At 43.2% G+C, this 18,534-nt stretch overlaps 1 protein-coding gene across 1 annotated transcript in view; it reads right to left on the bottom strand.

Moving 5' to 3' along the window:
• The window catches only part of LOC142585886 (midasin), a 344,435-nt gene that overhangs the window by 160,142 nt on the left and 165,759 nt on the right, over positions 1-18,534 (bottom strand). The window contains exons 30-35 of the mRNA XM_075696967.1: positions 14,836-15,064; positions 13,824-13,977; positions 9,145-9,261; positions 5,247-5,331; positions 3,204-3,324; positions 2,720-2,868 (exon numbers count right to left, since the gene is read on the bottom strand). Coding sequence (XP_075553082.1) covers positions 2,720-2,868; positions 3,204-3,324; positions 5,247-5,331; positions 9,145-9,261; positions 13,824-13,977; positions 14,836-15,064 — 855 coding nt within the window. The remainder of the gene's footprint in view (positions 1-2,719; positions 2,869-3,203; positions 3,325-5,246; positions 5,332-9,144; positions 9,262-13,823; positions 13,978-14,835; positions 15,065-18,534) is intronic.

The raw sequence follows: 18,534 nt of genomic DNA, 5'->3' as shown, positions 1-18,534 counted from the left end.
GATTAAGTAATAAGGCTTTACCGCCTTGGGTGTCAACTTGGCAACATCTGAAACTACTATAATAGGTAGTGGCTGCCTTTGGAGGCGTGCAGCATGGTAGGCTACTGCTCGGTGCCGGACGTATGTTAGCCTTATTCACACGTAGCCGCAAGGCAAGGAGCTGCATGAAGCATGGTTGGCGAAACTTAGAACTGGCAAACAGCCATCGGCTACAACTCGGGTATGCAGCAAGCACAGACGCGAGGAAGATTTCTGCTACGGTGCCGGGACTGTGCAATGTTCAATGAGTAGCAGAAAATGCACGCTGAGACGCTCGCCCACGCCTGCTGCCCGGCTAATGTCAGGACAAATGTCAGAATTGCTAATAAATGCAGTGCATATCATTATTTGATATTATATTAGATATTCAAAGCTAAGTATTCGTATTTGAAATTTTTGATGTTCGCACACTCCCAGCGAAGAGATCTCCAACAGGGCTATCGTTGCGAAATACATTGGCATGCGCAACAGGGTTGACGAGATATGACCCGTCTTATACATGCACACCAATGCTCGTGCAAAGTGCACTGTCGTCGATCGAGTCACTCATTGATTTCATGCCCACTAAATTATTGCCACCAGTGTTCGTACAGCAGCTGGACACCGCCACTGTGAATCTGAAACTCCCGCGAAAAAAAGTACAGATTTCTTACTATTTCAGCAAGCCTAACGCTTGATATGCTGCTTCGAGGTACCAATAAATGTTTTATTTTTCACAGTATACTTTATACAATGCCTATTCTTTAGCTAAAAGCCCCGTTTACATGAATGCGACAGTGGCGCATCGCATTTCCCAGCGCATTTGGGAAAGGCGATGCGGCGCTGTTTACATGTAGCGCATTAACTCTCGCGAGAACGCAGCGCCGCAAGGTGTCGCATAAGGGAAGTGCAGCCGACTTCCGGTCTAACTGGTATCCGGTAGTGGGCGGAGTGCACGTTGGTGGCTGAGTGCCGAGAAATAGACAGTTTTGGTTTAGCGTACGCAACTTATAGCGTACACTATACGCTATAGTGTACACTATACGCTATAGTCTAGCGTACGCTAAGCAGCGCACGTTTTTTACAGCTTTAGTTGACCAGCGAGATCTTCGGATCTCAGAGGCCATATGCCGTCGTTGTGGCTATTTCCCGACTCTAGAGATAGGTAGCGCTGACATCTCGAATGTTTCTTTCGTTAGGCTTCGACCCGTTCGAAACGAGCTGCGATCTCGAAAACACTACAAGGTTAGCCATAATACTCTGTCGTCGAAGCGGCCTGAGACTAAGCGAAAGCCGTTTACACAATCATTTGCTGCGAACGAAGTTCATTTTACAAAAGCAACGCCAAATTCAATTCGAAGCGGGCAGCCGGGACCGCCGCCATGTTGGTGGCCAATTCCTTCCCATCATTCCTAATGCGACGATCCTGCGTTTACATGCTCCGCGAGAGTCGACTCGCGCCCGTAAATCTACCCTCGCCTGGCGCACTAATGCGATGCGCCTTCCTAGCGCATTACTGCTGTTTACATGAATGTGATGCGCTATAAATGCGATGCGATGCGACGTTGTCGCATTCATGTAAACGCGGCTAAAGTGGCAACTTTGGTTTCGGAGCTACAAGGGTATGTTCGGCAGCTTTTTTTACAGCAGCCCAGATATAGTGATGACCAGTTATAATAATCGGATTTTTCGTTCTTGACACATGTATTGTTAAAGTGGACTGCACTGTATGAATTGATATAGTATTAGGCACCTATGAAAGCAACAGCAAAGCCCTTCCTGGTTATATGCCGAAGTCATATGTTACAGAAGTTAATAGCACAAACACCTTCCAAACAAGAAATAATTGCCACTAATATATTAACTTTGCTCTCAGGAAGCTAAGTCGGCCAGTATAAAGTTACGTTTCATTTCACCATTCAATACAAGTATTTTTGTTTTAAGTTCCAAACTATATCATGCCTTTTTGGACCTGCACAGAGTTTTGGTTCCATAAAGGCCCAGCATACTTTATAATGTGACCCATCGTAGTGTTCAAAATAAGTATTCATAAAACTTCCACAATGCAGTTACATTATGAAGACTAGTGGATACCAAAAATCAATCATATCTAGCTGGTGATCTTTTTATTGGGCTTTAATGGTTACCAACACGTAAAGCAGGCATGTATGCGCTCACAGCACCAAGCTTGCCATTGTTAAAGCATGCCATCATAGTCACAATTTGGACACCAATGGTAGACTAAGCTATGAAGACTAGTGGATACCAAAAATCAATCATATCTAGCTGGTGATCTTTTTATTGGGCTTTAATGGTTACCAACACGTAAAGCAGGCATGTATGCGCTCACAGCACCAAGCTTGCCATTGTTAAAGCATGCCATCATAGTCACAATTTGGACACCAATGGTAGACTAAGCTAGCCTGAAGGACCCATAAAATTCCATCATTTCCACACACTTTCCCAAGCCAAGCCAAGCAAAGAGTGACTGCCTGGTGTTTGCTGTGGACTGGTAAACAGCTTAAATATTTCGCTTCACCAATCACCATCCTTCATTCATTTAACAATTTAACATTGCACAGAAGCCCACAACAAAATGTGCTAGTCGCCAACATTTCATCAATCAATCAAGCATGCTCAATCACACTGCCTTGGCCACAAGCACTTCCTAGTCAACATCACAACTTTGTAAAGAAAGCACCTGAGCCTCTTCCGTGTCCCAAGTGGCCTGGTAGGTCTGTGCCAAACTGGATAGCACAGCCTCTTTTGGAAGCAAGCCAGTCTCTAGCCGCTGGACACACAGCGCTGCTGCTTTCCGCAGGGTTGCCAAAGAGACTTTGTTACTGTGCACTGCAAGAAATGTCATATGTTAAAAAGAAAAGAAAGTGGAAGAAAGGAGGGGCTACATCTGGCTCACAATGGTCACCATGAAGGGTGCAATGTATCGTTACTACACAAAATGTATGGCCAACACAAAGCTCCTACATGCACAACTTATTCTAACTACCAATCACGTTACAGGACAGCGACTATTGCTATTTGCATTGCGAAAAAGAAGGGAAATAGCAGAACTGCAATGAAGTAAAGAAAAAGAATGCACAATAAAATGAAACATATCTGCACTCTTCCACTTAGAAGTGTAGGCTTTTTCACAATTCCAAACTTAGAAATGCTTTCACTCTTACCAGATGTCTTTGCCAGTGCTGCATGAGATTCAAGAAATGGCCCACTGGCTTGAGGAAGTGCTAGCCCCGCTGAAGCCAGAAGACTGTGGCTGTCCCACAGGTCAACATAGCCATTGTCACCCTGAACACATGCAAAAAAAAAAAAAAAAAAAGAAATATTCACATTACACTGAAAATTTCCAAAATTGTCACCGGTATGTTACAAAGTATTTAGTTTTTCCAGAAAATTATCCAAATTTCAGCACCGATATAACATCAATGGCACGCTTATCGACATACAGTTGGAATATAAGTATTTAGGAGTCTATTTTACCGAATCACTCACTTGGCATAAACAGATTGACACTGTCATAGCAAAAGCTAGCAGGATGTTACATTTTATTTGCAGAAATTTTAAACAGGCAACACGCGAAGTTAAAGAAACTTTATACTTCTTACATGTTAGAACAATACTTGATTATGCTTGTGTAATATGGGATCCCTATCAAGATTACCTCATTAATAGACTGGAAAAACTACAGAACCAAGCAGCAAGGTTTGTTTGCAATAATTACAGCCCGTACTCTAGCGTTTCCGAAATGAAGGCCACTTTAGGATGGGATCTACTACATATGCGTAGGCAGAAGTTAAGGCTTAAACTATTGCACCGAATATATAATAATCAGACAGGTATTAATCGCTATAACTATCTCTTGGAACTAGATTATATATCGACTCGATGTGATAACAACAAAAAGATCTCAGCCTATAACTGCAGAACAAACCCTTTCTACTACTCTTTTTTCCCCAAAACAATTAGACAATGGAACAGTTTATCAAATGATATAGTAAATGTGTCAAATAACGAACTATTCTATTCAATGCTGTGACGGCGCTCTTGTAAAACAAATGTATGTGTTATATATCTTGGAACTTGCTTGTTTCACGTTACTTGTATGCCTTTCTCTAAAAGCTATTGTAATGATTCTGTTTGTAAGTATATCTGTCCGAAAGCTTCTCTGTATTACTGGTTATATTTTGTTCCCCCCTACGTAATGCCTTTATGGCAATGTAGGTACTCTGTAAATAAATAAAAAAGTAAAAGGGGTTTACAATGAAGCCCTTTGGCACAAGCTTCCCAAAACAACAAATTTGACACTAACAAGATCTCAAGAAAACCCAACACTGCTCACTGCACATTCACGTGATCTTTCTTATCACCTCCTTTGACATGCCACTTAAGAAGAGCATGTTACATACAGTGTGCTAAGAAGTAGGTGAGTGAATCAGAGAACTAGGCAGAAGGACACCTGTGCAGACAAAAGTATTCCTCTAGTGTGAATAAGATGGCCGAAACATTCCATGTAATATAATCATGAGCCCTAGACACATTAATTCCTACTCAAAACACAGTGCAAACACAGAACGAGAAGAAAGGGAGTTAACCAAGGGGCCAGATTTTCATTAATCATACCATGAGAAGCCAACAAACAAAGACACCAAGGAAAACATAAGGGAAATTACTAGTAACTTACTAATTGAATTCAAGAAACGATAAATTAATGGCAATGAAAGTGCATGAAAAAACAACTTGCTGCAGGCGGGAAAAGATCCCACATCTTCGCATTACGCGTGCGATGCTCTTAGAGAATCACATGCGTAGTAAGTACTAGTAATTTCCTCTATATTTTCCTTGGTGCCTTTGTTTGTAGGCTCCTCAGGATAAATGCAAACACAGGGCACCTTCACAGAGAGTACATTGTTCATGTGGCCCTGGTTTGTATTTAAATCATTGCTTATAAAAAAACAATTTAGATGTTTTATTTAGATTAAAGCTTTCCATTAATTTGGACCTCAATCTGAATATGCTTGTTCAGCACCGGTATGTTACAAAGTATTTAGTTATTTATAAGATGTTTTATTCACAGAGGTCACGTAAGACTAGCATTTGCTGAATACTATTTCTTTCCCTTTCGACTACTGCTTTTTTAAAAGGCTAAGAAGATAAAAGAAGCACATGTAAATGATCATAAACTGAAACGGCACACTTGGAAGCTACTTTACCTCTCCAGGCACGAATATCTCCACAACTCGGTTCCTCATTGCCCTTGAAATCTCTCCATTCTTTGGATCCATGGTCATAATAAGCCTGCAATGGCAAACACAAGAACAGCATCTGAATTCAGAAGAATGGCTAGGCACCTCTGCCACCTGTTTTCAGAATAACTGCACGGACAGGAAACAAAAACTATGGGGGCATCTAAGCAATTTTTATGATATAAGTGTGAGAGCATTACTCGAAGCGATTCTCGTGATGCAACTGTGAGAACATTACTTGTTGCTGAGTGGTTTACTCAGTTATGTCGCTGAGTTTGGCATTGCAGGGAAATGTGGTTAGGTTTAGTGCTGCTACGTTATGTTTCTGAGCGTAATGTTGTTGCTTATTAAGTCACAACAACGCAAGACGACAGACCGGCCATATTGCGAGCTGTCAGCTGATTGTTATTTCCGGAGTTCTCATTAGTGTTTCACGCACATTGCATTGAGTGTTCTTTCCTTATGACACCACTTTTCCGAAGGATGACACCACCACTTTGCCGAGCAATGACAGCCCTTTTCCGAGTGGCACCATGGTGCTGACACTACATTTCTTCATCAGGACTGTAGGTGAACTCCAGTTCTTCGTACCCTGGGTGGATGTAGTAATCATCGTTTGACGAGCGCCTGAAGCGTGTTGCATCTCATTCGTTGTCGTCGTCATCCCTGGGCTCCCGCAATGTTGTCTGTGGGCCGCTGACAACGTGAAAGGCAGAACGAGTGGCTGCACCTCGCTGTGCTCGCTCTACAGCCGCTCGCTCTGCCAACTAGTGAATCGCTCACCAGGCAGAGCCAAACCACATGCACAGGCTCGAACATATTCATCACTGTTGCCTATTGCATTGGTGGTATAATGCAACAGTGGGGCAGTGATTAGCGCACTCAGCTACTGAGCAGTAGCAGTGGTGGTGGGGCTGAAGATCAAATCCTCACCGTGGTCACTTTTTATTTAGTTCGATGAAGATGATGTTACTGATGTGCTGTTTTTCTGCCACGGCTTTCTGATGACAGCGAGGTCACGCAATGAGCTAAGCAATGCTCTCACGTTAATAGCCAGCAGATGGTTGACATTGCAATGTCACAGCCTGACAAACTGCATTCAATTGGCATGTAGCAGGGAAGAAATTACTGTATTTACTCAAACCTAAAGCACACTTTTTTTTCTGATAGGACAGGTCCAAAAATTGTGTGCTTGTTAAGAATTGAGTACCACCCTAAATCCACGTTACCATATCGCCATCAGTATTTCAAAATGACCGCCTCGTACGTGCTTCGAGCCTAGCTGCTGTAACTTCCTCCATGTGCTGTAGTATGAGTGCTTAGGTCATTTTACCGTCTGTCTGCCCGTTTTCTTTGTTTTCTCTATCAGCATGGAAGTGCCGGCTATGAAGAGATGTGGAGTTGATCATGATTCCACAATTAAAAGGAAAGTGATCATGCATGCAGAGACAAATAGTAATCGGGCCGCATGACGAGCATTCGGAGTTTCCGAAACTTGGCCGCAAGGGCCCTATCATTAAAGCGATCTGCGATGGGGACAGAGTCTGCGCATCTAGGTGCGCCGAGGGCCAATAGGTTCGTGTGTGCCATGTTTTCATTGCTCAATTCGCATTGCGCTTAGTTCGCATTGAAGCAAACTAAGCAATGTCACCTAGTTGTAGAGCACCTGCCTCGGCTGAAAGAGGTTGTGGGTTCAATTCCCACTTCCGTCAGGCACCCACCGGTTCAAATGGGAACAAATGCACCTCCTCGGCCTGGCATTAGACTTTCTTCAGGGGTGATAAGCTTGGGAAAAGAGCCTGCACCTTAAATACCCATTGGAACCTTTGTGAGCCTAAAAGAAAATGTGATGTTTAGGCCGCTCCCATGATGGCCGTTTCCCATGTGGTGCCTCAAATGAGGTAGGGACGCCTTCGGGTTGAGGACAGACAGCCCTTTCCAAGCACTGAAGTCCCATAATGGCCGAGCACCAGGCCAGCACCGCGCTTGCACCTATTTTACCGGTAGGTACCAGCGGCAGCATTTGCCTCCCACAGCCGCGGCGGATGCTCTTCAAGAGGGCCGTCTGTGGGACAACCCTCTTGTCTCTGGGTGCCTATCTGGCCCACAACCCGTAAATCTCTACTGGGTCCTCTTTCGAGATGTGAACCCCCACAAGAAGCCAAGCACCAGGCCAGGTAACATATATACCCATAGAAAAAAACCAGTGGGTTTCCAGTGGCACCAGGATTTGAGCTCAGTACTTCCCGCATACGAGACGGAAGCTCTACCGCTAGACCACCATTGCGGCCACCACTGCGGTGCCTTTATTTGAGAGGTAGCGCAAAGGTCAATTCAGTCGCTCCTGCTACCGCACTTCCTTACTCCCAATGTTTTGATAGCAAGATTCCACGATTATTGAGTGACACCATGCTTGACACCATGGTGTCACCATGTCCGACACCATTTTGTTAATTTAGTTAGTAAGCAAACGTTTACAAGTCCATATGGCTCATAAGACTACTATCCTTACTTCGTATAGCTGTCTACTAAGTTGCTATCGCAATACCATGTTAACTATGTCGTTAACAATGCTAGTTAACAATGCTAATCACACGTTAGGTCACTTTAATTAAAGTTATGCCAAGCTTGAATATGCATATGCTTTGTGGGATTCCAGTAAAGAATTTCTTATTAACCATTAAGAATCAGTACAAAGCCGTAGTGCGCATTTCATTCTGTCAAATTATTCCCACTTTTTAAGTGTATCATTGATGGAACACACTGTGAAACTTTATCACTTTTCTCTGTGCAGAAAAGTGTTTCGTTCATCCTTATTTCATAAGATGTTTCATATTCCACATCTGAAAAATGAACTTCTCAATGAGTCATCTTATCTGTCTTGTCGCACGAATCATCATCGTAAAGTTGAAGTCTCTTTTGGCCATACTAACTTATTTTCTGATTCATTCTTGCCAAAGACATCAAAGGAATGGAACCACCTGCCCACCTCTGTCATCACCATTTTAAGTGCTGCATTTAAATCCACTGCGGATGACTATTATTGTATGCACTAGTTGCTAACAATCACAACAATCATGTCTTTTTTTTTTCTCCACTCCCTTCTGTAACGCCTTCAGGCATTAAAGGCAATGAAATAAATGAAATAAATGAAATAAATAAAAAATTGATGCTTCGCCTTTCGGGCGAAACTGAGACTTCTTTTATTCATCGCAACTTTGGTACATTGGGAGTAAATCTTTGTTATGCCAAGCGAGAGAAAGGTATATTTTTGTATGAAAGCATAAGGTGCGCAATAATGAAGTATACTTTTATTTTTGGTCACGGAAAACGGGCGTGCATTACAATCGAGGGTGTGTTACAAACGAGTAAATACGGTCACACAAGTTATTGAGAGCAAGCTGTTGAGAGTTGGTGGACATAAAGTAGGGAATAAAAAAAAAATGGCCCCCTTATGACTGTATTCACCAAAAGCAGGGCATCTGCCCATCTTGTTATCCTTCCCACCTCGTGCGTGCACCCCATGAGTGAAAATAAGTAACAAAGGGTGCTAACCAAAGAAAAATGTTTGGCTCCCCTGACGGGAGCCTTGTTCATAGTAAAATTGAGGACACAGCTTGGTATCCTTGCTTTCATTACAATAAGTTCCCCATAGGAGAAGCTGAAACATCTTTCCTTCCATTTTATTTTGTAGTCAGTGTTCTTTATCACTTAATTTCATGATTCTTAGCGACTAGATGAGCTTTAAACAAAACCTCTTTTTCGCTCCCCAAGAATGTTACTGCAAGCACGAAATATACTCTTCTCCGATTCTGCAGCAGCACTATCATGCAAGTATAAAGGAAACCAGTGTTGTAAAGCTTACCTGAAGTTTGGGTGCGGCCTGATGATACGAAGGGCTTCACCAACAACACCCTGCTCTGTCAGAGGAAGCACGCCACCAGGTTCCAGCAGGCCATTCAGTCGGTCAAGCACAGAAGCCCTACATTTCAATCAGAGTTGCAAATGTTTCAGAACAAAAATGAGCAGGTTAAATGCCACTATCACAAATTAAAATGAGAATATAAAATGCTATAAAGCAATTATCATCAGTTCAAACAGAAAAAAAAGGTGCAGTAAAGAAAACAATTAGTAGAGTCTGGGCTGCACAAGTGGTGCTTTGCACAATAAAGTCAAACTGTTTGCATAAAGCTATAAGTAAATGCGATATAAGAACAAGACGAAACAGAACTAAAGGGCTCAGTTTTTATTAATCATATCATAAGAAGCCTGCAAACAAAGGCACCAAGGACAACATAAGAGAAATTACTCGTACTTACTAATTGAATTACAGAAATTAATGGAAATGAAAGTGGATGAGAAACAACTGGGTGGAGGTGGGATATGAACCCACGTCTTCGCATTACAGTAAAGCCTCGTTAAACTGTACCCACTTAAGCAGTAACTTGGTTTTAAAAGTAGTAAAGTCAAATTCCTGACTCAGCGGCCATTAAACATAATATGTTTTGTATCCGCATAAACTGTATCAGCTTATTTCATACATACCGGTTAACACGTAGTGTTTCCACTTTTCATCGCGCAAACACGGCGGTGCATCGTCTCCATCGGGAGGTCCGGCAGAACAACAAGCCTCAGAAATCGGAACAATCGCCTCCAAGCGCCCTGTGTGTTTGAGCGTGAAGCCTCATCAACATCAACATCATTTGGCGCCGTGCCATAGAGAGTTGTGGCTTCGTGCAAGCGAGAACTCGCGTCATGCCAAAGCTCGGAAAAGAAAGATGCCGGGTGCTCAGCATAGAAGAAAAATTCAACATCGTTCGTGCTATCGAACGTGACACGAGAAGTTGGCGCTGGCATGCGACATGGGTTGACTGTTGACTACGGTGTGTGGCATTTGAAATGAGAAGTTGCTCAGCAGCGCTGCTGTGACCGCAAGGAGATGTCGGCTACGAGGTTAGACTTTTCACCATCGTTGCCTCTGTTGTTGTGGAAGTGTTGCCTAGCAACCGTGATATGGACACACAGAAAGCGACAGCATCGGCGATTCAGGCCCAACAGTGGCGGAAGTTATACGTCAGCCTCATGAATGCAATTGTTGAATGCAAAGTGCCCCGCCACTTCTGCAGCGCTACCGCACCTGTGCACGGAGAATATGCAATGCCAACGAGGAATCTGCCATGCGAGTGTTTGCTGAGAAGAGAGGGCTGGCTGAAAAGCTGGCTCACAGCTTCAACAAGTTTGAGGCCGCTGTCGTTGCTGCTAGGTCGCCGCGGCATCAAACAAAAATAACACGCTTGTAGCGCAAAGTAAATAAATAGTACCGCATGTTTTTTCCCCTTTCATCGCACTCTCTCCAAGTTCTGCTTTTGACAGGTAAGTGGGCAATCTCATGCTATTTCGGTTAAGCAGTACTACCACATAATGCGTACTTTTTCCAAGCTCCTGCCAACTACGGTTTAACGAGGTTTCACTGTATACGTGCGATGCTCTTTTAGCCGAGGGAGGCTGTGGATTCGATTTCCACCACCGCCGGGCACCCACTGATTCAAATGGGCACAAGTATACACCGGCCTGGTGTACGGCTTTCTTCAGGGGTGCTACACTTGGGAAAGGAGCCTGCACCCTAAACTCCCATTGAAACCATCGTGAGCCTAAAAAAAACTGATGTTTGGACCGCTCCCATGACAGCTATTTCCCATGTGGCGCCTCAAATTATGTGGGGGCGCCTTCAGTTTGAGGACAGACACCCCTTCCCAAGCACTGAGGTCTCATAATGGTTGAGTACCAGGCCGGGAGAGCACCTATTTTACCGGTAGGTACCCGCAGCGGCACTTGCCTCCCACAGCCGCGGTGAATGCTCTTCAAGAAGGCTGTCTGTGGTTGGACAACCAGACACCCAGAGATAACTCATAAATCTCTACTGGGGCCCCCTATTCGACATGTGACCTCCCAAGAGGTCCAAGCACCAAGGCAGGAAACATCTCTACCCATTAGAAAAAACCAGTTGGTTTGCAGCGGCACCAGGATTTGAGCTCGGTACCTCCCGCATATGAGACAGACGCTCTACCGCCAGGCCACTGCTGGAAGCACAAGTAATTTCCCTTTGTTGTCTTTGTTGGCTTCTTATGATACATATACATACATACATACATACATACATACATACATACATACATACATATATATATATATATATATATATATATATATATATATATATATATATATATATATATATATATATATATATATATATATATATATACACACACACACAGTCATATCATAAGAAGCCAACAAACACTGACACCAAGGACAACATAGGGGAAATTTCTTGTGCTTAATAAATGAAATAAAGAAACGATAAATTAATGGAAATTAAAGTGGATGAAAAAACAACTTGCCGCAAGTGGGAACCGAACTCACAACCTTTGCATTTCGCGTCCAATGCTCTACCAATTGAGCTACTGCGGCGCCGTTTTCCCATCCACTTTCTTGGGTATTTATGTGTCTTAGTAGAACCCTGGGAGTGTTAGCCAGTGCCACCACTCAAAGACCTTGGCGGCGGACGTGGAACGTCTTTTTTGCCGCAGGCATCACGAGAACGTGATCTTTTAGGGTGAAGGCAACTGGTCAATAAACCCACATATGCTACCTGAAGGTTGTGGGTTCGGTTCCCGCCTGCGGCAAGTTGTTTTTTCATCCACTTTAATTTCCATTAATTTATCGTTTGTTTATTTAATTTATTAAGTACAAGAAATTTCCCCTATGTTGTCCTTGGTGTCAGTGTTTTTTGGCTTCTTATGATATGACTAATAAAAATCGGGCCCCTCGGTTAACCCCCTTTCTTCTCGTTTATATATATATATATATATATATATATATATATATATATATATATATATATATATATATATATATATATATGATAACATGGAAAGTTAACAGGGGTAATTTCACTGACACCTTTTAAAGGGCCCCTCACCACCAGGCCCCATAGCAAATTTTGGTTATATGCTGGAAGTTGTTACGTGTCTTTTAGAGAGTGTTCTGGCCGCAAAAATGTTTTCAGATAGGCTCATTAATAGCCGAGACAGAAATATTCCAGTGCTGCGAACCTATGATTTCAGCAGGCGAGCTCCACTTCCAAGCAAGACACTCTCTCCACTCGCCCCGTCTCGCCTCCGCAAGCGAAATTCCTTCCCTGCGTTCTCCCATACCGGACCTCGAGGATCGCGTGACGCATGTGTCATGGGCCCCGCCTTCAATTTTTTTTCTCTCCCTCCTCTCTCTCTTTCTTTTTCCAGCGCTGAGCAGTCCCGCTGACGGCATCGCGCACGAGCTGTTGTGATTGTCCCATTTCACACAGTGCACGATTTTGCACGCTGTGCACAAGGACGCATGACTAGCGGTAAATTCAGTGCTACACGAATACTGAGGCAGAACAAGCGGATCGCAGAGCGTGATCACACGATGGAACACGGTAAAAAAATGGCATAGTTTCGGAACCTGGGCATGTGACTGTATGACTGTGGGAACAAGCAGATGAAGCGGAAGCACGCCTCTCTTGCTTCTTGCTTCGGTGTGAAGTAAAACGAAAAACACAAAGACATTCCGTTTGTGTTTTATTATTTCTTTAAACTTCAATTCGTTAATTCAAGCAACAGATCACATAAATAACAGATGTTGCCTTGAATAATTCTCGAAGTCATGTGTCTCGATGATTGATGTCACACTGCGAACATGAGTACGCAGGCGCAGGGACACGTATACGTCACCGTCCGGCTTGGAGCACGGTCGCCGCGAGGGAAAAGGAAAATGGAGTTCTGATTCAAATTTTATATCTTTCCGCGGCGCATAGAGATGTAATACTTTGCAAACACAATCATTAGAGTGCATTGTATGCTGTGTGCTCGTCAGCTCAAAATGGCCAGACCTGATGAGGGGCCCTTTAAAGAAGTACCGACATGACATTCCCGCCTTGCCTCTTTTTCGCCCCCCCCCCCCCCCCCCAGCTATGCGGAAGTCTGAGCCCTGTAAACCTTGGAGAAAATAATTCCAAGTGCCAGTGCACCCTAAACAATTTACTACTAAGGCTCATTTCTATGAACTGGTTTAGGTTTCGGCCCCGAGGATGTAGATTAGCCAAGAGATCATGACACATTAGCTCATTCCATTCCTGTGATCACTGTGGCTGCCACATGTGAGCACAACCAAAAGAAACACACACAGCACTTGTTCATTTCTTTATGAGCAACACATTCTAGGTGTGAGGAGAGTGTGTTAGACTTTCCACAACATAGAAGGTATGTGTCAGTGCTCCTTCAGGCAATAAAGTGACAATCGAGTCAGATAGGCTATCCCACACATGCATTGGTGGATACACAGATAAAAATGCACAGATGGGAAGGATTTTTTGGAAAAAGAGATAATGTGCCCTGCAGTTTTCAACCAATAGCAACACAACTGCTCACTGCAAGATGTGCACTGACTCTCACCAGCTCACATGCTTGAAAGTGAACCTACCAAGGCTGAGACACTCACGTGCATAGGTTGACATTTTTCAGCATGAGCCACTGGCCTTGCTGCAGGCTCGTCACCAACACGCTGTCTTGCCACTCAAAGCACCCACTGACAGTCCCAGGCCGGTTGGCAGCCTTTTCAAGTTGCTCAAGCTCCTTCAATGTAGATTTCCAGCCTGCAATAGAATGAACAAGCTTCATGTTGAAGCAGCACACCTTGCCCTTCCTTTCAAAATCAAAGAGAAGAGCAATGCACATTACAAATAACCAGTGAAATGCCTGTGCAACTCTCAACAGTGGCCAGTGCTTCTATAGGAGTAAGCACTCGTTATCAGAACTTCCAATGAATAATGAATTTAGCTACTCGAATGGCATGCTCCAACTGCAATCTGAATCCCTCTGGTAAGCCAACTGGTTGGTTATTTCAAACCATTAATTTTCTCCTAAAGTTCTTGCTGCAATGCCAAAGAACAAATGTGCTCCACAGCATGAAGGCCTCTCAAAGCAATCTTCAGGGCCCACCACCTGACCCTTCCATGATAGCAGGACCTAATGCTCCATGACCTAATGCTCAATAGATGACAAAAGGTAGGGGTTGTCAAAGATAAAAGTTTCTCTATCTCTTTCCAATTACCTCTATTTAGCATACAACGATTTCATCCTGCTTCTGGATTATTCCGTCCCTCAGCTCATACGTCATAGCAACAACCACCAGGTGAAAGCACTTTTCTGCATAGGTGCCGTTTAAAGGCTTCTAACACGAAAACTATACAATTACCAGAACTGCAGCGTTGCCAAGATTGCTTCAGTGGTATATATTACTCATTCATATAACATATATATATATATATACACACGCATATATATAAATATTATATATTTTATCAGCCCCTCCTTCACACATGCACACGTACAGAAAGATAACATGTCTTTAAAGGACATGTTATCTGCGGTGCTGTGTCTTGCGGTGCTGCGCTAGGATGTCTTTAAAAGACATCCTAGTGCAGCACCGCAAGGCAGAAAATTCCACTCACCTCTGGACTCGAGGCTGTTGCCAAGTAGATGACGGAGTCGCTTTAGGCCCTTCAGCACATCCTCAAGCTGTGCCATGTCTGTTGGCATAATCTGATGTAGCTGGTGCCGCAGCTTCAGCAGTTCCTCCATGTCACAATCCATCAGCCTTTCAGATGCCTGTTTGAGGAGCTTGTCCAATTGACTGTCCACAGATGAGAGCAATTGTTTGAACCTCTTTACCAGGTCCACCTGCATGGGAAGTGATCCATCTTTAATTAGCACTCTTGGGGCACTGACTAGTCAGTCAATTTCAAGGGGTGCACATACTTTTTAAGCTCAAAGAAACACACCAGAATGCAATAAAAAGAATAGCCGACATGGAAACTTTGGTGTGCCTATGCAAGACTGAAAATTATGTAAAAAGCTTACTCATGTTTCGTTCACTGCGCCTTCATTAGTATGCACCAACTGCCATTCACTCCCCACAGAAGTGAATCACAAAGATACCACCATATTTGGCTGTCTTAGTCAATCCAGTCAATTGAGATGCACACACACATTTTGCACATCTTCACTGAGTGTTGCTGTGCTTCACTCAACATCTTCACAGGCAGAAATTAAATGCACCCAGTGCGAGTGCCAAGGATGCCAGGCAGGCAAACAACTCAGCAATACATTGCGCTCCTTGCTACCACTTGGTTCGTCAAGGAAGCTGCATAAGACTATGTATGATGAGTGGAAGCTTATTTAAATCAAAATGACACGGTGGAATGAATTTGATAAGCAGAGCAAAAATAACATGCAATCTTTTATGAAAACAGAGGGAATGAAAAGATGAGTTGCCTGATAAAAATGTTTCTTGAGTCAAAATTTAGAACTAAACTCGGACGAATATTTAGAAGTGAGCCTACATTCCTAATGAACTTTAGGAATTGGAAAAATTATGATTGGATGACTGAAGACTTCAAAACAAGAACCTCTTCGTTCTTGTACCTAGCAAATGCAGATGAACAGCATTTGTACACTTTGAAGAAAAAGAAGGATAAACTTAATTGTTTACAATGACAGTGAAATAACTTTGGCTGCTTCAGAATCACAAATATAGAGACTTTCACCTGCAATCAAGTAACGGTAATAAAGCTATTTTTTATGTGGCCTTCAATAACAATACACCCTCATTAATTCAAACTCAAATGCCTCAAAATTTCAGCTAAATCGAAAAGGTGTCACACTGCAGGCACAGCTCCTATTGCCCCATGTGTTTCAGTCCATTATATAGAAAAATATCCCCTTTAAACTCCAGATACTCTCGACACCCTGCTTGTCGAGGCTGCTATGAATGGATAACTCTTACTCTGAAGAAACCTTCCTAGTGCAGCATAACGAAGATGACAACAACATAAAAAAAGAGAAAATAAGACAAATGACTGGCAGCGATTTATAATTAACATTGAGTTATGCATTTGTGTTTTCCTCTGAGCAGAAGGACAAAGCTGGACATGATCATAGCAAGCAGGGAAGCAAATGTGGAAAAGTGCCAGACAGAGTTCATCTAGATGGCACAGATGCGAAATGTTATCTGGTGCAGAAGAATATTATTTTTGACCCTCGTCTTGGCAATGCTTCCACTAATTATTTTATCAGCATTTCATGCAAAATGCTAAAGTGGAAGTTTGCAGCCCCATGATGAGCAATGACTGCACACTAGCGAACCGTAAGCAGCACCAAGATTGGCAGTGAGCTGTGTGAGTAATGATTAAGTGCCTCCAAGTGAAGTCTGGACATTGATGTCAATGTCCAGCCAGTGCTGCAACATCATTTAAGCAGAAGTTTCATGCTTAAAAAAAAGCAAGCATACAAAACACGGACACAAGACCGAGCTTTCCATTTTAGTACATCACGCTTGATGCCATGAAATGTCAATGGGTGACAAAGAGGTAGGAATGAGCAACACTATGTCTGTTTAGACTGGTGAAGTATTTATTTAATAACCATTTTTATTGTACTGTCAGAAAAATGTTCAATATTAATAAAGGAACCAAAGGCCAAGCTTTCCATCAACAAATTTCCTACCCAAACCTCTGTGACGGTAAGTCAGTGTGATGTCAAAGGTTTTAAAGTATGTTTTTGTACTTGGTTTTAGAGTAAAAAAAGTTGAAACTTCTTGGGTGAAGCCTCTGGTTCTTCTAGAATGCAATACAGCCCTCCACAGCTGACAAACAGTCCATGAGACCAAATAGATGCTGTAAAAATTCAAGACATCACAGTGAGCTGGTGTGGGAACTGAAGACAACACTGCCACCCTTCTTTCCTTTTGGCTTTTTCCTCATGGTGAAGATGGGCATTTTACTATTACAGGAGCATAATTTATAAATATTGCTTAACTTACTATTCCTCTTTAGTACCCCTTCATTCGTATACATCAGCTGCACTTGACTGCCCAGGGACTGCATTCCAAAATAAAACTTCACAATCTAGGGCAGAATCTTAAACGGTTTGGAAAGCAAATGGTTCACTTTGCCGCTTACGTGACTAAATGGGCCGCTTCCAAGTTGGAGTTGGAAAAAAGGGAAGATGCAGTCAATAGATAAGATGGCACCACCTCTGATGTGCGCGTCGTCATATTGCAGCTAGTCGAAGAACTGCGCAATTTTTCTACTTGCTTACTAAATATAAAATATAAATTAAATGTTATCTAGCAAGCTTTAAACTGTAAACGCGCTGTGCTGGGCGTTTACACAGTGCTTAAAGTGATTTTTAATGTCATTCTTTTTCTTTCTCAGTTGCCAGGTGGTATTGCAAGCGTAAATGAGTTGGCAGAACACAGCGCTATGTCGTCTGCTACCAGAAGCTTGCACGATGCACGTGCCAGGAATGCACTGCCAGGACTTTAAGTAGCGAGTGCAACAGAACCGTGAACTGGTTTTTAGGGCCGCCTTTACAAACAGTCTATATCACTTTTCCTTCTTTTTTTCGCCCTTCATCATCGGCAAGGACATGACTCGCATGCCGCCGCAGTGCCGCTGTCTCAAGGAGCATCTCGTGATAGAAGCAATGGAGCATGAAATCGAACATTATCGACATACGGGCCTTGCACTGCCTGCACGAAGTAAAATCAAAGAGCATGGTGTTGACGGCGTGTGCTATACTGTGAAATTGAAGACAAAAGTGTGGCACTCCCAAACTAGAGCAAGAAGCACAGCCAAATAAGAGATCTCCTTAATCTTCCTGTCCTGAGTCTGAAGTTTTACCTGTTGAACAAAGGAAACACTGGAGCTGCCTAGGTTGAATCCTTCTGACTGCTGAATGGGGTTCTGCAAGCTATGGATGCCGGCGATAGCATGGGGAATTTGATCTCGCCAAGCTAATATCTGCTTGGCATTGGCTTTGATAGCGGGGTTACAGGAAAGCTGACCCAGCCCTTCTACTGGCCGACACAGTAATTGCAAGACCTCCTTCGTGGACAGTGTCAGCAGCAGAGATTGAGGCCATTGATTAATGTTTTGCTTCTGACACTCCAGGCCGGTGGCGATGAACTGTAGTGTGCAATTCCTCCCTCTCCGTGGAATGGCCACTGGTACACTTGTACCCGAGCCTCCTCTAGTTCGTAGCGTAGCCTGCGAAAGGTCTCCTTAGAAATCCGACAGGGGCGGTGCAAATAATTTTCTTCGCTCTTTTTGAACATGTAAAGCACTTCCCGCTGTCGTCGGCACCGAAAG

Source organism: Dermacentor variabilis, chromosome 6, assembly GCF_050947875.1.
Source record: "Dermacentor variabilis isolate Ectoservices chromosome 6, ASM5094787v1, whole genome shotgun sequence".
Taxonomy (NCBI): domain Eukaryota; kingdom Metazoa; phylum Arthropoda; class Arachnida; order Ixodida; family Ixodidae; genus Dermacentor; species Dermacentor variabilis.
The sequence above is the reverse complement of the archived record's forward strand: the minus strand, read 5'-3'. Positions and strand labels throughout refer to the sequence as shown.